At 44.8% G+C, this 24,918-nt stretch overlaps 2 protein-coding genes across 6 annotated transcripts in view; both read right to left on the minus strand.

Annotated features, from left to right (window-relative positions):
* dip2a (disco-interacting protein 2 homolog A) overlaps positions 1-20,149 on the minus strand; it is a 204,777-nt gene extending 184,628 nt beyond the window's left edge. For 4 of the 5 annotated variants that reach the window (XM_056580043.1, XM_056580042.1, XM_056580040.1 and 1 more), the window contains exon 1: positions 19,401-20,149. In XM_056580043.1, the coding sequence (XP_056436018.1) occupies positions 19,401-19,539 (139 nt within the window). In that variant the 5' untranslated portion in view covers positions 19,540-20,149. The remainder of the gene's footprint in view (positions 1-19,400) is intronic. The other variant, XM_056580041.1, reaches the window with a different exon arrangement.
* A 4,522-nt stretch (positions 20,150-24,671) lies between these two features.
* LOC130373074 (serine/threonine-protein kinase PRP4 homolog) overlaps positions 24,672-24,918 on the minus strand; it is a 6,594-nt gene continuing 6,347 nt past the window's right edge. Inside the window, 1 exon segment of the mRNA XM_056579305.1 lies at positions 24,672-24,866. Coding sequence (XP_056435280.1) covers positions 24,672-24,866 — 195 coding nt within the window.

Below are 24,918 nucleotides of genomic sequence, written 5' to 3' on the forward strand. Positions count from 1 at the left end.
GACGGAACAATTTTTAGATTTCCAAATCGCGTTATAAAAAAATAAATAATAATAATAATATTAATTAATAAAAAAAAGAAGAAGACAGAATCAATTCGTGGCGCTCGATGTTGATTCTGTGGCGCCGCGCCACACAATGGTCTATGTATGGGAAACACTTGAGTTGAGTCTGGGTTTTTATACTTTAAGGAGCGCCTTAACCAGGTGCTCCCAATCCACTCTGATGATGGTTACTTCAAGGTCATAGGAAAAACAATAACTGGTCAACCACATCAACACTAGACAGGGACCGTCACACCCCCCCCCTTAAAAGTCGGTGATCCAAATGTATCACCGGCATACCACCATCACACAGGTACAAAATAACAAAAAATATATATATATATATTGTGGCAACCCGGCCCCAAACCCTCATGCCAGGCGGCCAGAGGGAGAGGTGGTGGATGGCGTATACCGCCGATATCCACCAGCCGGAACCAAAGAGCAGCCCTTGCGTAACCTCAATCAATGGAGGACACCTGCGGCAGAAGATCAGGTACCCTTTAAAAGGCCGTTTGTTGTTCTCCCAGGGGGGAAGACCGGGAGTCCATGCGGAGCCGAGCACCTTCAGGACCCGCTACGGACAGGAGGATCATTGGATTTAAGGACTTTCCCCAGCGGCCACGAGAGGACCTGCATGCCAGGACGACGCGCGCCGACACGGCATGCATCACCGGGACGGCATCACCGACGGGATTGACCTCCCACTCTAGGGACGAGACCGGCCGGAGAGACAATTCCCCTGGACACCACCGTGGCTCACGGAGTCACGCGTATGATTTTTTGTTTTCCCGCATTGGGCACCGACCCCGCGGGTTTTTTCCCCATTATTTAATGAATAAACGCCCTACCTGGCTTTGAACGGGTCTTGGCGTGTGTTGATTTCGGCTCGAGAGAGACATTCCTGGGGCCAGGTCGCCACAATATATATTCAACAAAATAGCAAGACACATGACCTTTATGCTGGATTCTTCAACTGTAACCTCCCCCCCCCCCCCATCCTCAGCAACCCTGGTACCTGAGAAGCAAATTAAGAAGATAGGTGCAGCAAGAACAGATGGATAACAGTACAAGAGGCCATATCAACATGGAAATTCACACCAATGACTGTTCACTGCAGAGAAGCAAGAGACAGTGCATCTGCAATGACATTCTCTGTTCCCTTTATATGTCTAATGTCCAGGTCGTATGCCTGGAGGAACAGTGACCAGCGCATTAGCCTTTGGTTTGGACATCTGAATGAATGCAAAAATGCCAGCGGATTGTGGTCCGTGTAAACCACTGTCGGCCCTCCCGCTCCTACATAGTCATCAAAATGTTGCAAAGCCATGATCAACTTATCGCCATACCAACAGACTCATCGCCATACCAACCAACCAACTCTTTACCATACCGACCAACTCTTTACCATACCGACCAACTCTTTACCATACCGACCAACTCTTTACCATACCGACCAACTCATCTCCATACCAACCAACTCGTAGGAAAAATTGGATCCCTGATCATTTTGAAGCATGAGGGCAGAGTCCGCATCAAGCCAATCCGTAGCCTTAGCTACGCGTTGAAATAGCAAGAAAAAAGTGTCTTGGTCTTTTTCATTAAATCGTGGCAACAAACGCAAGTTATTAATGTCAAACCAATCAGAAGACCTGGGCAGCTGCCTGCTCACAGCCTCGCTGGACAATAGGCCATCCCTCACCAGAGACAAACGATATCCCTCCAAATCTATTTTTGCTTTTGCTGATATCTGACGGATTCTCTCCACTCCAAGATATTTTTTAACGTCTAGTTCTTGTTTCATTCTTTCATGGTCCAACTGCAACATCAGAATCTCTTTGTTGCTCAAAAGTTAACCGATGAGTCAGAAAAGACACAGCAGGAGGATTTGGAGAAAAATTCACCTTAGCCTCAGACATTATTCCATCTTCAATTAACTTAACTTTTATGGCCGCTTTAACGTTCCCTTTGAGACGTTTGTCACCTTCGACCTCCACTGAATAATGTGCAGCAACCTTGAGCAACTGCTCTTTTGTGCATTTATCCAGGGATTCCTGAGATGGGTCGGCAATAAATGCTTCGACTTGAGACATTACAACATATGTAGTACAATAAACAAGGCCAACACCAAACTTTTATGCACGCCAAAGGACCAGATAGCCACAACGCCGTTCACTTGTGCGCACCAGAGGAATAAACCTCTTAAGATTGGAGTTTCCCCGCTATCTATACCCAACCCGCTAACTAATCTCCCCCATAGTCTTCATGTGGTTAGTTGTGGTGGGTATTTAGGCACTGTTGACCACTGGATCAGGAAGTCGACTAGCAAGCTAGCAACCCTCCCGAAACCACGGACATGCTCCCGAGCAACGTTTCTCCCACGTTCACCACAACACTACACACCAGCTCAACGAACCCAAAGGGGAACGTCGCTACAGCCTACAAGGGAAAACTCCTCACCATTTTACCAGACTGCGCACAAGCAACCTGCAAATGTTATCCAGATCAGCTGATAGCAGCACAAAACAACAGGCAGGCAAACAAATACTCAAATGTCCAAATTCAGGTAAGAAACACTATACAATCTTTCTGAAATAGTCCACTTACACAACAAATCTATCATCCAACGCGTCCTTTCCTCTACGCTCTCCCACAAAAGCAAACAAAACGTTTACAGGCGTGCACCTGCACAGGTAAACCGGAGAACAAAGGATCCATACCAGAGCACACCAATAGCACTACCACTATTGTAGCTCTAAACAAACACCCTACCGCCTGGTGTAATACTGTAACAAAATACCAAATTTACAACTACATTTACAAATAATCGCGCAAAAACTGGAACAAACACGCCCGGACGAGCCCCCAATTTGTCATAACCCGGCTCCTAGGCTATAGCAAATACGGCATAGGACAAAAGATGGCAATAAACTAATGAATTTATTATATTAACTTGAGACAACTGAAGTCATAAATACATATGTGATGCGTGTCAGTCAGTAAAATCTGTAATGTAAATGTGGATGTGTGAACAATATGAGGTGTAAATGTTCTATTGTGAAAACAAAGCAGAAACAAAACAAAGAGAATGTGCTGCTGCTGCTGCTGCTGCTGCTGCTGGCGGGGATGCAGCCGAATGCCAGAGAGAGACCAGAGCAGAGTCTGGGTTTTTATACTTTAAGGAGCGCCTGAACCAGGTGCTCCCAATCCACTCTGATGATGGTACCTTCAAGGACATAGGAAAAACAAGAACTGGTCAACCACATCAACACTAGACAGGAACCGTCACAAGAGCCTCTGGTTGGAACGTCAGCTCAAAAGTTGTTCAGGGGTTGACATTAAGGTTTCAAAAGCACTTGCCCATCGGGCAAGTGCTTTTGGTCAGGTCAGGTTCAACTTGCCCGAATGCGATGTTCACTTGCCCAAATTATAATCAGAATCTTGAACAGGCCTCTTTTTGCCAGGCACGCGGCCTGGTTTTGGGGGGGCTCAGAAAAATCATCCTAGCTCAGACTGAAGCTGAATGTTAGCTTCCACACATGTTGTGTTTAAAAAATAAAAAAACTTCCCTTTGTTTACTTATTTATCGAGCGGTCACATCGTGCCATGAAGTGATTTCAGTCCACCGTTGCAACCTATTAAAGCTATCGCCAAGTTATATGTAGACCTCCATGATTTCATGCAAATGTACTTAACTAAATGTCAGAGGTAGTAGCAAAGATATGTATTTTTTAACTATCACGTTTCTTTCTCTAACTGAATAATCACAATCGTGTTTCTAGTAGTGTTGTCAGTCACGATACTGGATTTTCTAACTTTTTACACTATACCTGGAAAAATATCGATATTCTATACCATTTTCGATATCAGGGGAAAAGTTTTTTTCAGGAAAGAACATACCCAAAGTAAATAGAGTATATCTCCACAACTGCAAGGGCGATAATGTCATCTTTGTGCCAAAAGAAAGATTGTTGTGCAAGTGAAATATTCAATCGGGATGATACTTGGTTAAAGTGAATAAAGCCATGGAACACAGCATAAGTGGAAGATAACATTTCCACCTGAAATAATTATCAGTTGGTCGTTATCATTTGGGAGCGATGTCTTACTCTGAGACACAAATAAAGGTAGATATCTTACAATTTTGACACTTTGACACACAAATAAACATATGGCCACTAGATTGCGCTGAAGAATATGTTTTCTGATTGAAGGCAATTTACCTATTTCCTAAGAAACCTTCTCTTATTCATTGATTGGAAATACCATGTTTAGTTGCAAAATTTGGCCCAGACACTGGGTTATCTGTTTATGGTGGTTTTATTCGACCAGAATCAACTTTGTGGACAAAAATCACAAAGGTAATACTTCATTTTTGGTTGTTAAAAGAAAAGGGGACGTTTCTTCTTAAGTTGTTATTTGCGAGTTTTAGTCACAGAATGATATGGTTTGGACTGTTGGAATAAGTGGAGGCTCAGCTTTCATGTAATATATAGTTTGGGAGGGTCCAATTTCGTGAAAAAGATCGCTATTGCTGTGCATGTGCACAGTTATGAAACCCAAAACCGTGTTCTTGCATATGACTTTCCTTGGTAATTTGCCTCAATCCTAAATACTTCCAAACTGCACTCCTCCATCACTACTCCATTTTCCTTCTACCTAAACCGTTCGCGGAGGCGCTGCACTTGCGATGCTAGCTTTGTTGGCTAACCTTTAGCCAACACCTTCGAATCACGGCCAGAGAACACACTGCGAGTGACAGAAGGCGGGGCTATATTCGCACTGAAGCGAAGCGTGTCTGTTAACTCGCTTTCCGAGAGAAGAGAAGACGGCGCGCTGATCAATTGCAAATACTTATATTTTGTGTTATTTTGCGGCAAACAAGGTTGTTCTGCAGTTTCTAAAAACATTTGAATAAATAGCCTTTATATTAACATCCACCCAAAATCCACTTGCCCGTTCGGGCAACCAGAAATCAATCTCAACTTGCCCAAATATGACTTTTGGTTGCCCCGGGCAAGCGGGCAACCGTTAATGTCGAGGCCTGTTGTTCCCTTGCTAGCAAACACAATGCAACCATATCAATTATGGTGTGGCTCCTTGGAGTCATGGCTTGTATACTTTGACCTCTTCAGGGCAGCTCGGGCCTATTTTCTAGTGTCACTAAAACATAAAAACATGCCTAAGCAAACAGTAACAGGGGACAACACCTATATTTAAACACAGATCATTGACCGCAACCAGCAATGTTTCTCCAGCTAATGTTTACCCAATGGGAGCAGGCTAAACAAACGCAGCGACCAACCAGACTCTGGCATTGTCCCAACTAACACCCCCGCCAGCTAGGGCTGGGCGATAAACCGATTTTATCGATTAATTCGAGTGTGTAGCTCACGTCGACTTGTTCAAAATAAAATCGGTTTTCTCTTCAACATCCGCAAACGCTTCCCTCTCAGCTCCCGTAATTTGGAATGGGCTCAGCCCTCCCCCCGCACAGAGCGCGCATTTACCAAAGTGATACACAAACATGGCAGCGAGTTTGACAAGTTGTATACCACAATTTATTCATATATGTATAATCTATTTTGAGCTAAACATAATTCATTTGAAATATATCTGTGTGGTTTAATAATTCGTCGATCTGTTGGTAATTCGTCGATCTTTTGGCAATGCCTCGGGGCTCCAGTAGGGGGATCGCACTCCTCTTCCTGATTCAATACAGACGAGTGAAGGAAAGAGCTGCGTGCGTGTGTGTTTTTCCTCATTCTTCTCCCGTTACTATTCCCTTTCTTAAGGTCATTATTACCGTTTGCAAAACACTGTATATTTATGACCAGTGTTGAAAGTTTGAATGTTATGTTGCAACGGTTCACGGGTTTCCCGTGATCCGTACGGATCAACCATCACGGTTCGGGACGCAAGTGATCCGCGGATCGGCTGATTAAAAAAAAAAAAGTTGTGCGTTGACGTGATCAGCGCATGTTTAGAGGACAATTCCGGTATTAACAACATCATCAAGTATCGTAGCGAAATACAGTTTCTGTTGTGTTTTATTTGGCGTTCCGTAAATCCCATTGAAACGTAAACCGGAACCGGACGTCTTTAGGTTTGGTTGTAGTCTTTTCGCGTATCAACAGTAGGGCTAGAACCGAGCGAAAAGACTACAACCAACCCCCCTTGCAATGAGCATGAGTCTCCCAACCGAAATCAATGGATTTACAAAATGCCAAATAAAACACCACAGAAACAGTATTTCGCTACCAAACTAAAAAAAGAAGATAAGGATGTCTGCATTGCCTTGGGAGCAGTGGCGTGCACAGGTAGACCCAAGGTGGTGCTATAGCACCTGCCCTTTGCCCCCTGACCCAATCAAGTGCCCTTTTGAAAAAAATAAAATAATCTGAATTTTTATTTTTTTATTTTTATTTTTTAAACAGTGTATGTGGCCCATGCCGACATTATCATCGATAAAGGCTCGACAATTAAAAACGTGTGATAATAATGGCCCAATATATATGCCCCCCCCCCCCTCCTCCTCCAACACAACTCTCTTCCTTTGTCAACGTGAACGCGCAGAGCGGACACAAACAGAGGCGCGTTGCAGCTGTAGTTCACAGCTGCTGCCCACACACACCTACTCCCCTGCCCTGCCCAACCGGCGATGTAACACATAAATGAATTGAGTCTAGAGTGTATTGTTTGCCCCCTAAGCCTTCTTTCTGGATACTGTGACTGAGGAGCTGAAGTCCCACTGCTAGAATCAGTCAGTCCTTCCACCCCTTCACGGTACATGCCAACTGGGTACGCACACCAAACGCAGAAGCCAAGGAAGCCGTCCACATCCTGATTTCTATGGAGAAGACGAGGACCAGCTGAAGACAGAACTAAAGGTGTTCCACTCCAGCTTTCCTGCAAAAGACCTCAAAGAAATCTTTGCCATACTGAGGGAAAACAGTGGCCGGCTCATCTTTCCTGCCTTTGTGAAGATGATAAAAATCGATGAAACATTGCCAGTGACAACTGCTTCTGTGGAGAGATAATTTTCAAAGCTGAAAATTATCAAAACTAAACTAAGAAGTCTGTGTGGAGAAGAACGGCTCTCTGACCTTCTCCTGCTTGCTATAGAAAAATATATCAAGATCAATCATAGTGAGGTCATCAACATCAAGACATGGCACTGAGGAGGATGCTGCTTTAGAAAAGTGGTAATGATCACTCTTCACTTCGAAATGTAATGTGCCCTTATTTTTCCCTGAGCACCTGCCCCCCAAAATGTCTGTGCACGCCACTGCTTGGGAGAGTGTAGACTCTAAACTCCCCAGACAATGCAGACATCCTGAATTGTAAATCCAGGGTTAGGGATTATTTACTATCCTATCCATGTTAAAAAGAAGAAGGAATAATGCCTCAAATTGCACATTTTTTAAATATTGACCATGCTTAAAGGAAGCAGGATTATTACCTAATTTTTCACTTTATTTTGTTTTTACACAGTTAAAAGATTTTATTTAAAGTCACATTTGTCTTGTTATCGTTATTGTTGTTGTTGATCCGAAAATGATCCGACCCGTGACTCAAAAACCGTGACCCGATCCGAACCGTGAGCTTTGTGATCCGTTGCACCCCTATTTGGCACTTTATCAGAAGTCTTATCATAAGAAATATTTTATGTGTACAGAAATATTTTATTTTATATTTTATATATTTTACATTTTATGTTATGTTACAGGTTACACTGTTTACAATGGCAGGGCCTGCCATAATGCTTTTTATGTAAATCGATTTAAATCGGAAATCGGATTTTTTATGAAAAAAATCAGGGATTTTTATTTTAGGCCATATCGCCCAGCCCTACCGCCGGCCCAAAAGGACTTGGTCATCAGAGGGGTTCTGAGAGCAAACAGGAGGAATGAGAGGAGGAGAGTGATTGTATGAGTTTCTGCCTCTCCCTCCCTTGATGGGAACCTTCCATCTTGCTCTCTATAACAAACTTCCCCCCCTCGACCACTCAACGCTGTCCAGGGCAGCTGAGGCGCCGCTTGTTGCTGCCTCCAGTATCTCTGTGAGGCTCTGTGGGTTCTGGGCAGCATACCGCACTGGAAGACCCTGGGGAGACTGCTTAGAGAGTATGTCCGACGTCTCTGGTTCTTCCACTTCCACATCAATCTGAAGCGGTGGTGCCTTGCGGCATTGGGCGGCAGGCAGCAGGGCTCCGGTGGGAGACAATTGCAGGCAACAATCCGTTTCTCCTCCATGTCGCAGTTCATGTACTTCAGGGAGTCAAAGCCAAAGTTCCTTTCCCACAATTCCTTCTCAACCATGGCTGAGATAACCCCAACTACAGTTTTGTTGTGGGAATACCAGAGACGTCAATGTTATGCGCCATAACACCAATAGCAGAACGGTTATCCAAATAACAAAGAAGTTTACAAAACTTGAGTTACAGTTACACACACAATCCCAAAGTGAGCTCTGAGGACTAAGGACTAATGACTAGGCCTGTCGCGATATGCAATAAATCAATTAATTGCGCGATAAATTAAAATGAGCGATAATTTTTTGCCGGCCGCAATAATTTCCATTTGCACTCTTTTTTTTTAATCATTGCTTTATTGGCCTAATCTGAGAAGAAATCTATGCCATAAACAGAAATATTATAGGCCTTTATTACACGGGTCTTCTCAATGCCGTGGAATGCTCCGTTCACTTGCATAGATAGTCCGGTAACTTGTCAACCCCAGCGCCTTCGTTTGCTAAGCAACGTCAATGTCTTTGAAGGACTATTTCTCTGCTGATCAACACTACGAATGCTGCTAACGAATAAATTGTAAAAAGACACACCATGTGAAGTTATTTTTTCGTCTTGGCAAGTAGCCTTGTAAGAAGCGGGATGATGTAGTATAGAACGTCGCCGGTCATTATCTAAAATAAGCCCCTTCAGGGTGCAGCAAGACACCTCCGCTGCGCGTCGGTCGCATTTTCCCGATAGTGACCGGCGTTCAGAACTTCTATGCATTATATATATTGATATATATTATATATATTTAGCAGGGTAGACCTAAGTAACAAATGTTGGGTTGAAATCGGGCTCCGGCTCATAATTACAGGGCACAACGAGTAAACCCCCTAAACCCCCTCGTCAAGTGTCAGTAGCCGCGTTGACATGGACACATCTGTTCCGCATAGATTTCTATGCGGAACAGAAAATGATCATGTATACGCCTCATTCGGAATACAATTATCTGTTCGGCATAGATTCTATGCCGAATAGAAGAGGTGGTGTAGTCCGTTTTAATCGCCATGTATGCACTTATTCCGAATAGATTGGGGTTTAACTTAGAGCAGCCGCAGTAGTTCGCAATTGGTCCACTGAGCTCCGTCGGTACTTTTAAGCACACCGAACTTCACCGCTGTCAAGAAAAGTGGATTTATTGCCTGATTCACGTCTTTGTTATCACTCCGTAAAGGTAGTACGGTAAGCGTGTCTGGTTGCTAAGCGACGGGACATGGGTGTTTATTAATGACGTGTTTGCGTATCGTAGTGTCCGCGCGCGTCCGAGGTAACTGTAAATGAGTAGGCTACTAGTAGTACTTTTGCAGGCTGAACGTTAAAATACTTCTTAACTTAGAGAGATGGCAGCTGCAGTAGTTCGCAAATGGACCTTCGAGGATTCCTGGTCACTAAATTCCTGTAAGACCACTCTCTCCCACCAGTCTTGGCTGCAGACTCGCATCCAAATTCCTCTTGTTTGCGGCGGAGCTTAAGGTAAATATAAAGATCTGACGAGAAATTGACGTTGCTGCGCTGTCCTCCTCCTTCTTAATTGAAGGAGCAGGCAGAGAAAAGCTCTCTCCTGCTGTGCTTTCATTAAAATCACATTTAAAATCCCCGATAGTGATAAGACATCCATTATGTCGCCGCCGGTCCAGAGATGTGTCAGGTGTGCGCGAGAGACAGAACGGACACTTTTGTTACTGCCATGTATACAGTAGGCTACATTTGGAACACATTTTAGGAACAGATCTATGCCGCATAGAAATCTATGCGGATCAGATGCGGATCAGATGTGCCATGTAAACGCAGCTACTAACTTGTTGCATTGTCTGTGTGGGAGGCGGAGTCCTGGCGCAATCGTGTTTACATCCTTTTTACTTAGTGTTTCAATTTTATTTATTGTTTTTGGTGTTTGGTTTTTATTCAAGTGCATTTTTTGTTAATAATAGATTGTTTTTGGTTGTTTTGTTAATTTATTCTGGATATTTTAAATGTCTTCCAGACGTCCAGTTCCAGTGTTCTTTAAAAATCGAAAGGGTGTACTTTATCATTATATTAGTTGAAAAACGGCAATATTATCGCTTATCGCAATAATTCCTGGGGCAATTAATCGCCCAAAAAAATGTGTTATCGTGACAGGCCTACTAATGACTAATTGATCTCAGGTGCTAAATGAGTGAGTGCGTGAGGCCACATGGGCTCAGATAGATGGGATTGGGACAGCACTCCACGAGAGCACATGTTACCTTGGCAATGTTTAGTGACAAAGATGCTGCTAACACTTGGTGGTTTGGGAATTCTTTTTCTTTTTTTTTTAAATGCAATGAAAACAAAATTTTACTTTTGAATACTACTTCAGTATAGAGGATGTATTGAATGACTTAATTATTGGCCTACACATACTAATCATAAGACAGAGGGGGCTACATTTGGCTGAATTATAAAAGGTAGAATTAGTCATATGAAGAGCTGTTTGGGAGCCAAAAGAGCTGGCTCTTGTTGGTGAGCTGATCCAAATGATCCGGCTCACTAAAAAAAGGCTGAAATTCCCATCTGTTCGCGCATTGACAGTAACGTCACAACTAGGGCTGCAGCTATCGAATATTTAAGTAATCGATTATTCTACAGATTATTCCATCGATTAATCGAGTAATCTGATAAAACATACATTGCTTAATTGAAAAGTAATTATAAATAAACATGAGAAAATAACATGTCAATTAATAATGAACAACCAATTTGTTTCCTTTTTTTGAAAAATCAGCATTTTTTATTTAAAAAATGCATGGAGTAGCAAACCATATTTTCTACCAAAAGTACCAATTTAGTTACTTTCCCATTGTTTATTAGTCTGTACTTGTACCATGAGAAATAAAAATGTTGACAGATAAATTAAGTGCATTTATGTGCCATACATTCTTGGGTTTAAGTATGCATTTACTTCACTTTCAGAACTACAAGTTTTTACCTTTTGCAATTCAGGAACAACATAAGCTTGGAAACTTGGAACAAGCCCATGCATAGTTTCACACATTCTGGCTTTAAAAACAAATCCTGAGATGCAAAGAAAGATAAATACAATTATTAAGGCTGATCCTAGTATCAAAAATAAGTTATACATAAAATAAAAATACGTAATAAAAAACATAAAAACTTTCTTAAATTTGTGCAACTTCACATCTGAAAATCGACATTTCAGACATAACAACAGCCATAACCATCTTCTTCTTTTAACATTTTTTGGCATTTAGGAGGCAAAAACGTGTAGTCTTTAAAGAAGCATGTGATTGCAGTGAAGGAAGGTAATCATATAGCATATCAACATGCTTAGGGCTGAGGCTTGCCCTCTTCTTTGAGGCGATGTTACCCGCTGCTGAAAAAAGACGCTCTGATGGCGTGGATGTGGCGGGTATACACAGCAGGGACTTTGCCAGCTTTGCCAGTGCTGGATAGTGTGCTGCATTCTTTTTCCACCATGTCAGTGGATTCTCCTTCTTGGACAGGGGATGTTCTCCAAAATACATCAAGACCTGTAGAATATTCAAGACAAAAGACAATTATGTATTACATATTGTAATATTGTTTTAAAAAAGTAATTTCCAGTTTCTGTAGAACATTTATAATTGTGTGTAAAATGCTTGTGGAAATTGTTATTGAAACAAAATGAAAAAAAAAAAAAAAAAAACATGCCTCCTTTTGTACAGCTTCATTGGACTGCTGCTCCTCAACTTGTTCTTCATCATCACTGGTGGTGGAGTCTGAGTCAAGGAATGATGTGGCCCTCTTGGCAGGTGCTTCTGGTGGGGAGTCCTGTGCTGTGGTAGATGCTCCACTTTCAACAGTGTTCAGCTGTGCATGCTGTTTGGCAGCAAGTGCCATGGTTTGTACTGTGCTTTGGACCTTGAAGACTTCATCAGCAGGCAAGAACTTTAGTTTTCGAAACCTTGGATCCAGAGCAGCAGCAAGCAGGGTGATATTTGGAGTGTCAGGTGTAAACTGAGTTAGTCCTTGCCATCTTTCTGTGATCTGGTCTGTCGCTTGAGTCTGGAACAACCTCACAGGTGCAGTCTCAATTTCTGAACTCTGTATGTTCTTCTTAAGTTTGTGCACAAGATGTGGAAGTGCAGAGAGTGTGACATATTGTTGTCAACTCAGGAACACTGTTGCCGATTCAAAGGGCTCAAGGACCTGGTTCAGCTCCTCAATCAGGTTCCACTGTTCAGGCTTGAGATCGAGGTAGTGTTTCCCTCTCTGGGTCACAGCTGGGTCAGAGAGTGTAGCAGTCACCGGCCATCTTTGTTCTTAGGTGCTGTTCCAACGTGTACAGACATCCTGCACCAGCATGTTCTCCTTGATACCCATTTGCTTCTGCTTAGCCTTCAATTTGGTGAATGCCAGTTCACTCTTCTTAAAGTGTTCAACAAGGCTTCTGGCAGCAGCCACTCACTTGATGATAGCCTGGTTGATCTTCAGAGAGCTTTGCCGACCAAGTTGAGGGTGTGTCCTGCACATCGCACTGAGGCCCATCCATGCCTTTCTTGCAAAATCTTTGCTGCTGCTACAACATTAGAACAGTTGTCATGGACGACAGCCTTGATTTTCTCTGGTGGGATCTCAAATTTAGCAATTACCTCCTCAATCCACACTTCAATGTTTGCAGCTGTGTGTCTCTCATCGAGTGGCATTGTTGTCAAGCAATGGGACACCATTTTCCAGTTCTTCCCAAGATAGTGGCATGTCACCCCCATATAAGCCTCCGTTGCAACACTGGTCCAAATATCAGTTGTGAGTGCAACACTGCTGGTCTCTTGCAGGGTTTGCATCACCTTGCATTTGATGCCTTCATACTTCTTCTCCATCTGTGTTGTGAAGAAGGTTCTAGATGGAAGCTCGTATTTTGGATGGAAAGTGGAAATCATTGCTTTAAAGCCACTATCTGCCACCATGCTCAGCGGCCGCATGTCAGCGAGAATCATGTTTAAAATGCTGTCCGTCAACTCAGCTGCACGCTCAGGGGTACATGGGGTTTTCAGCATAAATGTGTCAATCCGAGACTGTGATGGATTACTGAAAAAGAAAAAAAAAAATCAAAATGACTATGGATCAATATGATAATAGAGTAAGTTCATTCACATTAAACTGCTATTTAGATATTGTATCCATCAATCAAGACACACACATCTGCTTCAAAACACCGTATTGTCTACTAGAAGTGACCAGCTATGGTTCAGCTTAAGCTATCGTGTATTTATTTCTTGAACAGCGGTCTTTTTGAAAATAAAAACTTTGTGGTGACGTGACGTTAGTCTTGGGGACATAATTATTAGCCGCCACATTTAATTAACTAGCTATACTTATAACGTTAGTCATAATAAACAACAACTTAGCCTCCATCTGCACTTATGTAGCGTAAACTATAGCAGCATTGATTTTAAAATTACCTTGTCTCAGGTCGGCGGTCTGCCGAGTAGAATGGGTGTTTTCTGTTGAGATGCTGCAGCATGGAAGTCGTGCTGCTGTGGTACGCCAGCTCGGTCTTGCAGTGGACACACACCACGGTCTTCTCATTAATATTCAACGTGAAATGATCCCAAACCTTGGACATTCGCTGTCGCTTTCTCCTGCCCGTTTGGCTCTCCTCACTATTTTCACTCATGTCTTCCATTTTAGCAAGTGCTGATGTTAGCCCCTAAACAAGTCAAAACATGCCGCGTCTGTCCGTTCTGTGGGTGGCGTATGCGCCGGTTGTGTCACACTAAAAATGGTCCGTGCGGAAAACTGTGACCTCAGCTGTAAAATTAAATAAACGATGACTCGAGGCAAGAAAAATTCATCGATCCTTTTTTGTAATCAAATTATTCGAATCAATCGATGAATCGTTTCAGCTCCAGTCACAACGCTTTGAACTGTGGGTAATTCCCTTAGGTGAAGTCTGGACTAATGCAGACTCACTTAAAGAGCTCGGCAAGTGTGCACTCAAACCCTCACGCCCTTTGGAATTCGACATTGGGACAGCCCTAAAGCCTTAATGATTTCGCGAGAACGCGCAGCAAAGTCAGTGAGTCCGGACATTGGGATTGGGCCTAACACACACGCACACACACACGGCGCTCGCACGGTCATAGCTCATTGTCGGTAGAGCTGCGCGATTGGGTGAAATAGTCATATTGCAATTTGCGATTGCGATATAATGAACAAATGGCGTCATGAGTCTACTTGCTTGGTTGTCAAGGAAAATACACACCGATTACTGATAATTTTTTTAATGTTTATTGCTCAACTCAAACATAAACTAGCATAAAAAAAATACAAAAACTAAAAAAAGGTGTACAGTAGTGTTTTCAAAATAACAATATTTTGCAAAATGTAATAAATAATAAAAATATATATTTTTCTACCTAAAATAAATAGAATAAATAAGAAACTAGACATTTTTTTGCACATTCTTTTATTTAATTAAATCGCAGTCTTTTGCGGTTATAAAATCGCAAAGGCTGATATCGCGATTGCGATTAGATTAATCGAAAAGCACTAATTGGTGGGCCATATTCTCTGGGCTGGCAAGGCAGAGAAAGGGGAGGTGGCATCTCCCCTTATGACGACATACAGGGAAAATTCCAAAACGGCACGTCTGAGCTTCGTTTTTTCAAAAGCGGAGCAGAATGCCTAGTGCTTGTTTTATACCCAACGAAATTTCTAGCTACTGGGGGAGCATAAGTAGGCTAGGGGAACTCATATTAATGTTAGAAAACCTCAGAAAGTGAAATGGAATCTTTAAGGGAAAATAGGCCCTCCCTCTTGCTCCCTAAGTAATGAACAACCTACCCCTCCACGGGAACGCGCAAATTCTAGGGCTAGGGCTCAAGAGGTAATGGGACGGGGCCTTTACAGGGAGAGTCAGTTTAGGGAGTCAGTGTAGGAAGAATGGGGTTGAGATGCTGGTGGCCAGTGTCGGTTTTTTACATTCCATTTACAAGTGGTCCTTTAGACCACTTGTAAAGTTTAGCCAAAAGAGACTGACAAGTGACTGACAAGTGAGTCTGAAAACAATCAAAGCTCCAATACAGGAATAAGTAATAAGAAAAAAAATGCCATTTGTTTTACAAGGGAGTTTCGGAAAATAATTTGCACTTACCATTTAGTTATACTTCTGTCCACAGTGGTTCAGATACATTTCATACTGCAGATAGGCTGCAGATATCAGGGATCTAAACCAGTACCTTTCGCCTGGAAATCGAAAACCAATGCAGCCACACTGTTTGTTTGAAAAGGTGGTTCGCTATGAGCTCAGAAATCCCTTTTTCAGACTGAAAAAATAGGGTTTATGATACGACTGCAAGTTCAAACCCAACATAGGAACAAGCTTTTAACCTCTGTGACTGTGACGAAAGGATCACTTAATCCACCAAAGGTGTGACAGTGGACAGTGAAGTGGAGTGAGGCTGAGGAGACTGGGAAACCAGACAGGAAAACACCATCAAAACACACAAAGTCTATGACAATGCTTCACCAGGAGCTGCAGCCATTGGTGTAAAGCGAAGCAGATTGTATACATTTCTCCTTTGGCCAGGTCTTAGGCCCAATCCCGTTTCTTTGCTCACTGTCTCAACCCTAACCCTCATTGCTACCCCTCATTGCTACCCCTCATTGCTACCCCTAACCGATCCCCTACCAAATGGGACAACCCTACCCTGTGACGTCATCATGGCCTCCCCGTGCCCCCTAGCAGATAACCAGACCCCTGGTAATGTTACAAGGGACAGACTGGCTGCCATTGTCTCGGGCAACGAGCAAGACCCATTGTAAAGATGTTTAACCTGAAATGGTATTTATATTTTGTAATTGGCATGTATAAATAAAGTATTAAAAAAATAAATAATAATAATACTATTTGTCCCTCATAATATACCTTTATTTTGAATGTCACTTAGCTACATGTTAAAGGTGGTATTAGGGTGCACTCACACTAGGCCATCTGGCCGTGGCCGCTGGCCGTTTTCACACCTAACCGTGCTCAAATGGCCCCATTGTTCTCTGGCCTGCACTCACACTAGGCCATCTGGCCGTGGCCGTTGGCCGTCGCAGCTGTGGCCTGGCCACGGAAGGCTCTTGTACATACGTCATCACCAAGCGTCCGCTGCATGGACCATAATAAAGTCTGCCGCCAGTCAGAGTTTTAACAACAATGGACAACAACACAGGGAACACACCAACAGTTGAACTGCTTGACGCGATGTTTACCGTTTAATGGGAAAGAAGGCTCGTCGCCTTTATTATGTCCGTGGTCGTCGCATTGACTATACGTCATCCAGCTCAGGTTGCGTAGCCGTGCGTGTGCGCGTGTCGGCTCATTAGCATCTGTACTGTAGCGGCCCGTGCCGTAGCAGCACACCTCTCCCAAGTGGCCAAATTGGCCCGGCCTGGCCAGACTGGCCACACTCACACTGACAGATTTGAGCATGGTTAGGCCACGGCCACGGCCAGATGGCCTAGTGTGAGTGCACCCTTAGATAATAATCGGTTATGAACAAGAACACTTTAGAAGAAACACTTTATTTAAATAAGAAACACTGAACCACCCATCTAAAAATACACACACACGCACACCTAAAAATACACACACACACACACACACACACACACTCTCTCTCTCAGCTTTTGAGAGAATGGTGGAGAATCACATCTTCTCAACCATTCCGCCAACTTTGCCTCGCTCTCCTCATGCCTCGCCTGCTCCCTGGCACTCTCCTCTTGGAAGGGGTGTCTGGGGTGGTGGAAGAGGTGCCTGGGGTGGAGGAGCATGAGGGAGAGGTGGGGGGGGGGGCTGGTGGCAGTGGACTCAACGAAGTCCTGAAAGTAAACGAATAAGAAGGAATTAGGAATTATATGCCAGAACTGGTTGATATGGCCATATGTTATGTACAATATATAATAGCTATGTACACAATATAGTACTGCCAAAAAATACATTGATTAACCATGTAATATTACCAATATAATATATTAGTATATATAATAATACTTATAGAATATTACTAATATAATATATTAGTATATATAATATTACTTATAGAATATTACTAATATAATATAATATATTAGTATAAATCTTATTTTTAACCTGGAGTCACTAGAACATGGAAGATCTGGATATCATACGACATGATATGCAGCCCGGTCTGCAGCCCGGTCGATGGCCGGGCTGCAGAGCCCGGTCGATGGCCGGGCTGCCGGCCGAGAACCGGGGTCGGGCGGCCCGCGAAAGTCGGCCTCGCGATCTTCCGCGAAAGTCTGCCGCGGACTTTCGCGATCTTCCGAGAGTCCACGGCCGGGCTTCGAAGCCCGCGGCCGGGCTGCAGAGTATAATTAATAAAATAATTACTAGTTAATTACAGAGAAAACACTTACATTTGGGTTTTTCCAATCCTGTCGCATCTTTTCGCCCTCCATCTTGTCTAGGATATTTCTTGATTTTCAGTTTTCTCGCAAGGTATTGTGGGAGCAAGTCAGAACTGAAGCGCTTTGAGGGTGCCCATGGAAAATCTAAATTTTGAGGGGATGTTAGCCCTCCCCCTTACCCCTCAAGCTACCTTAAAGTGGTATTGGGACGTTGCTCCACGGCGCGTGAACGCGCAACAGCGAGGGTTAGGGTTGAGATTTTCTATGTAGCAAATGAATGAGATTGGGCCATAGAGGCAACAACGGCAGTACTAGCTATCCAATAACTGCTGCCACTGTACAGAAATACAAACAAAATCAAGTCAAATATAGTGGAAAGTGGAGGACATGTACCCAACACCCTTTATGGGTCCAATAAATAATATACTTTAAAGTAAACAGGGGATTTAAATCCCTATGAGAAGGGCTCAGTCACACACACACACACACACACACACACACACACACACACACACACACACACACACACACACACACACACACACACACACACACACACACACACACACACACACAGTGAGAGAGATGTGTGTACGCGCATGAGTAAAGCAAGTGCTGTAATACAACAAACTGCTCTAGAAGGCATCAGTTACAGTATAGACAGTACAATGTAACAGGAAGAGAGGAAGGCTAGCCGCACATGAAGAGTGCTTGTATGGAAGCTCCAACATGACAGGACGTGAAAGAAGGAGAGCAGGAAGAGGAAGCGGGACAGATATAGATTGGTTTTTAGTAGCCACTCCTGGAAACGTGCTCTTCCACCTGGGCCAGTGGCCATAAAGCCACCAGGGCTTATCAAAGCCTGCACCTTGAGCCAAATCAAGTCCTGACAGTGTATGACATCATGAGGAGAACACCAGACACACAATCCCATGGTGGGTTGTTATAACAATGTGTTAACATGGTCAGAAACAAAGAGCTAGCAAGTTCTATAGCTGATATTTTTTACCTTTGAAGATGGATCCAACATTTAAACCAGATCTAATCAGATCCAATATGAAAACCATTATTCAAAGCCATCGCCAGAGAGGCCAACAAGTGCATTAAACAGAAAGCATAACGTTACTGTTCCGAGTTATACAACTAAAACCCAATAGTATTTTGAGTTAATGTGTATAATAGGCTGTAGTTCAAGCTTAGTGTGTAAACAGGCTGTAGTTCTGGGGTGTATAAAGCAGGCTGTAGTTCTGGGGTGTGTAAAGCAGGCTGTAGTTCTGGGGTATGTAAAGCAGTCTGTAGGTCTGGGATGTGTAAAGCAGGCTGTAGGTCTGGGGTTTGTAAAGCAGGCTGTTGTTCTGGAGTGTGCAGTATGGGTGTGTCCCATCAGCTGTTCTGATTCAGACAGGAGAGACTCACAGACCATATGACCACAACACAATGACCCTCTTCTGCTCATGTCAACAATGTCTTACAGTAGTATAACCCAATGTCTGAACTTTGGGTGACTGCGCAGCGATTATCCAAAAGGATGCATAGAAACTCCCCCAGAAACCTTCACTATCGTGTGCTGGTCTGGACGTTATCCACTCGCAGTGATATAGTATAGTTATCAACCAGGTCGAATAATATGCAGAAACAGCATGTGTCGGTGACACTGTCAGTTGTTCTATGCATGGTCGGTGGTTACCTTCAGAGAGCTCCAACTCCAGCTCGGCCAGCCGCTCCCGGACCTCGGCCGGGAGTGTCACCGCGGCAGCCGGGAGGGCGACGGCGGCGGCGGCCGGCGGCGGCTCCATCAGCGGACCGCTGGAGGTCCTCTCAGCCATGGCGACCCGAGTTAAAGTCTTCAGCCCTTCAGAGGACCAGATCAGCAAGGATCAGCCCCTCTAGGCGAGCGTATAGTGTGGTAGTAGAGGTGGTGGTGGTGCTCTGGCTGCAGATGTGTGAGAAAAGACTCCACGGCCACGGGTCATGACACGGCTAGCTCAGAGGCTAGCGCACGGCCCCGTGTTGTGGACGTCCATCGTCCGCTGCGGATCTGCTCTGTCGGCCTCCCTGCTCTGTCGGCCTCCCTGCTCTCAGCCGCCCTCCTGACGGTGGCAAACTCCTCCAGACCGGGGACTTGACTCATTCAACTCCCCGCTGCTCCCTGCGGCGCAGGCGCCGTTGCGTCATAGCAACAGCAGCCGAAACCCTGCGCGTGGACGTCGGCTGTGCTCGTGTGCACGTGAGTGAGAGATAAGAGCAGCAGGGTAGAGGAGAGGTGGTTCTGCCCAGTGGACTCGCCAGTCATAGGTGCAGCCCTGGTATCCCCTCTTGCAATACTGTCTCGCCTCCTGCTGTCGCCAGGGTGCATTGCACACTACTGCCAACTAAGCCAATGGGGGATTATCACATAGATATATATAGAACATTTACAGTACGCAAAAAATTTACTTCGACGGAATGTTTCTGATCGTGCTTCAGCTTCAGATGCCGTCAAGAGGGGTCTCTGGTCGTAATCAGTCGCAAGTCCGTCCCTGACCAATCAGCTTCATTAGCAGAATGCTAGAGTGTACAGCCAACAACTGTAAACAAACTGTAAGAAATCGAAAGGACATAAGTAGGCCTACTCATTCATTCGACTTTTGAACTATAATCTATATTGAACTTGCGGAATCTACAATAAAATTTGCAATATTTCAATGACAAGCAGGTGAAAGAGACATATTTTGCCGTCTAGTATGGAAGCATATATGTAGCAAAATTCAAATGGCAATGCAATTTGCAATTTGCAATTCAATAAGTAATTACGTTATGCAATTGACAATGCATTATGCAATTTCATAATGTAATTTGTAATACGTTATTCAAAGTGTATTTTAAAATGCAAAGTGACAATGCAATCCTCAATTAAATTTGCAAAAGTTATAACAATAAAAATACAATAACATTTTGTCAAATTCTTTGAGTTCCTTTATTCAAATTGAAAAGCTATAGCGTCCCCGTGATTGCAATCCACTTCGCCACGCTCCGTGTGTTGCGATATTCAAATGACATTTCAATCCGCAAAACGGAATCCAAAACGGAATCCAAAGAGGAAATCCAAAGAGGAATCCAAAGAGGAATCCAAAAAGTCAATATGCAAAGTGGCAAACGTATCAGCCACCAGCGGGAACTACGTCACTTTCTATTGTGTCAGACTGTTTTATGTGTGGGGGGAGGGAGTTCCAGAGCCTGGGTGCTGAACAGCTGAATGACCGGGCACCCATTCGTAATGAGTCGTGATGTGGGGATACATAGTAGTCTAGCAGAGGTTGAGCGGAGGGAGCGGGAGGGAGTGTATTCTTGGAGGAGGTCCCAGAGGTAACTGGGGGCTAGGTTGTGGAGAGCTTTGTAGGTGAGGAGTGGGTGGAGACGGTGGGTCTCCCGACCCTATGTTTCGCACCCAGTGCCTGTAGCACTTTGGAAATCTTTGTGTTTACCACACTGGCGTCAAACGTACCCGTGAGGATAAGTCGTCTATCCTATCTCCCCAGAACACGCACTCTATCTACTTCATCTGTGTCTTCAACACGATTGTTCTCCACATCATCGGCCAAACTTCGGATGCGTATCAATAATCACCATTGGTGACCATGGACCTGACACATACGAACTAGATAGTGAACAAGGAAATTACGGAGCAAGTGACGTAGTAGTTCCCGCCCAGACGCTGATTTGCTGATACGTTTTGCCACTTTGCATATTGACTGTTCTTTGGATTCCTCTTTGGATTCCTCTTTGGATTCCCTCTTTGGATTCGTTTTGGATTCCGTTTTGCGGATTGAAATGTCATTTGAATATCGCAACACACGGAGCGTGGCGAAGTGGATTGCAATCAGGGGACGCTTCCCTGGCATACTCTGGGCTGGGAGGAAACAGGGGAGAATCGGGCGGCCGGCCAAATGCCAGGTCAGCTGGGGTGCGAAGCTCCCTGCCCACCATCAGCAGAGCAGGCATGCAGGACGTCGACTCCTGTACAGCTGACCTGTAGGCCATGAGCACTAGAGGCAGATTAGTGTCCCAGTCCAGCTGATGCTCAGCCGAGACAATGGCCAGCTGCTGCTCCATAGAGCCGCCACTCTGTGGGTGCAGGGGGGTAGTACGGGGCTTCTGCATGTCCAGCCTGCTACATAAGCCGCAAAGACACGGTATTCTAAATTTATAACCTGGTCGCTGTGGATGAACTCCGCTGCCCCAAAATGGCTAATCATCCCCCCGGCTAAAGCGCCCACTATGGTCTCTGCCCCCTGGTCAGGCAGGGGGCAGAGACCCCTGGTCAGGCAGAGCGGTCACTTGGTAAAATAGTCCATGGCCGTGAGGACATACTTGTTTCCCATCTCTGTACAGGGTAGCGGGCCTCCACATCCACCCCAACCCTCTTCATAGGGAACCCCACAGCGCACTGCTGAAATGGGCATGGGACCTTTCAGCGGGGCCTTTGCGAGCTGTGCAGCCATCACAGTGGCGACAGAAGTCCTCAACGTCCCTCTTTTGCTGCCCCCAGTAGAAGCCAAGGCGGAGGCGACGCAGGGTCTTACGGGGAAGCGCAGGCATCAGAGGTAGTATTTGAAGTGCCCGTACAGCTCTTACAATGGCCAGCAGCTCGCGACGAGTGACGCAGTAGTGGCGATCAGCCTTGTTAAATGTCTGCTGTAATACGCCACCACCGATTCCGGCCCCGTCCTGTGTCAGCACGGTGCCATTGCCGACGTTACTAGCGTCCATGTCCAGGATGAAGGGCAGGGCAGGATCAGGAGGGGAGAGCACCGGGGCTTTGGTGAGAGCTCCCTTGAGGGTCTCTCGAAGGCAGACTGGCAAAACTGGCAATGCCCACCAAAACTCCCTGTCCTTCTGGAGCAGGCGGAACAGGGGAGCAGCCACGCAGGGAATTCCTCCAAAGCGCCTGTAGTAAGACGCCAGTCCGAGGAAGCATTTCAGCTGTCTGGTGTCAGTGGGGGTGGGCCAGTCCTGGACAGCTTGCACTTTGTCCTCCATGGTGCTAATGCCTTCTCCCCCCACCTGTGGCCAAGGAAAGGTACCTCTCTCCTCAGGAAATGGCACTTATAAGGAAGGAGCTTTAACTTTACCATGGGTTTCTGCACGTTATATTTGGGTTCTAGGGATATTGTAAGACATATTATTATATAAAAAGTCAATTGTTAGGCCTAATTTCTCTGATCTACAGGAAATTACAAAATAAGCCGACGGCAAGAAACCATTGACCGCCCAGGACACGAACTCTGGTAGCCCGTACTCCAGGGCTACCGGATAAGAATCAACCATCATATCTATCGCTGATTGACGTTGTACCCGGTCTGTTGGCATCGACTTTGCTTAGTTTTAAACGTTGTTTACTGGTAAACCAGCTCTAGATAAGGGCAAGTGCTGCCTTCCATACAGTGGCAATACTGTATGTGCTTCTCATAAATGAAAGCAAAAGGATAGTAGGTGATAGGCTTACTATCACTTACTAGTTTAGTAAGTGATAGTTCTGTTTAGTTCTGACTGTTATTTATCGGATAAAAAAACCCTGCTGACTATGAAGAACATTTAGATTCCCAAAGCATTGCACATCGCTGTCAGGATCATGCGTAAATGTGAGCGTCATCACTGTCGAGCCGTCTCGTTATCACCCGGACAGTGAACACGCCTTTTGTCCTCAGGGCTGACTTTGTGATTGGGCCATTGTCTTTGAGCCCATGACAATTCTGTGTGCAAAACGAGGCAGGTAACTTTTTTAATAATTCCCTTCGTCTAATTGTGAAATCATCATCAAACAATCTACTCATTGAGCAACAAGGCAAGTAATGTACAGGTTTATCCAGACAACAATGTCTGCATGTTACCTCAGCCCAAACCTAACTTCTGTTAGGTTCACAAAGAAAGTAACAGGGTAGAAGTCATTGACATGAGCACACACTGCAGTATCATGACATAAGCTTTATTTTAGTACGAGCCAACAGACAAAGAGACTGTGACAAGCCTCAGAGTGATAGTCGCAGCCTCTAAAATATAGGATATTGCATAGTAGAATAATAAATAACATCATACAAATAAGTGGTTTATTGCGTTAAGGATCATTATGCTTTACTATTCCTCTTGTTTAATATATTACCTATTAGACGTTATTCAATAATCAATGAAAGCCCAGCCATAATAATGCACCAATTATTGTTAGGATATAATCCATGTATAAGTGTGAGTACGATAAGCACCACTAGAGGGCAGCCTCTGCATTCTAATGCAGGTTTAACTAAGATCTTGGCCCATCATGGGCATCTAATTAATGATGAAGAAACATGACTTATGTCAAGCAGAGATGCCTTCTGAGTGTGTGTTTCAGATCAATGTCGTATCTGGCTGCAGGATCCTCTTGTTGTGATCGTAGATCAGCCCATTCAGTTCAGTGTGAATATCAACCAGATTGGTTTTCCTGTCAAAGAACAAAACGAGGGATTAGCGTGAACAATACAACGTTTATTTATATTTTTTATTTTTCCTTTATTTAACTAGGTGAAGTCCCATTGAGATATTGAAATCTCTTTAACAAGGGATTGGGGAATGTTTACATTTTATGATTGAGGTTGAGAACATGAAGCGACCCTCACAGACGTGTTATCAGACCCAATAACCAGCTGCTCTCTCTTACCTCCTCCTCCCCCTGAGCAGGCCGTCAGTGAGTGCCTCCAGGTAGACCGAACGGTGGTTCCCCTGCTCAACTGACACTCGCTGGTCCAGCAGTGGCTCCAGAACACGTCCGCGTCCGTTGGGACCGCCGGCCCCCTGCCACACGCCACCCCGTCTGTCTCCAGGTCCGAGTCCTGGTGAGTGGGCGCGCCGCCGGGGCAGGCCTCGGGTTGCGGGACCCGAGGGCTGCTGGATGCCGTACCTCTGGATGAAGAACAGCTTGGGTTTGCCAGCAAGCATGGGGCAGTTATTCCCTGAGAACAGGTGTCGGACGAGGTCCAGGTCCAGGCCAGCGCCTCGCTGGGCCGGGGTCCGTGGCAGCAGGCGGGTGGAGGTCCACCGGCATGATGATGCAGCAGACGAAGGCGTCAGCGCAATGCTGCGCCCCCACCCGCAGGGACACCTCCCTCAGAAGGGATTCCGTGGTGTGGGCGCTCAGCAACTGGTGGAGCTCCACCGGAAATGGAGCTCTCTAGAATGCTTGCTCCAACCTC

The sequence above is a fragment of the Gadus chalcogrammus genome, chromosome 20, assembly GCF_026213295.1.
Source record: "Gadus chalcogrammus isolate NIFS_2021 chromosome 20, NIFS_Gcha_1.0, whole genome shotgun sequence".
Taxonomy (NCBI): domain Eukaryota; kingdom Metazoa; phylum Chordata; class Actinopteri; order Gadiformes; family Gadidae; genus Gadus; species Gadus chalcogrammus.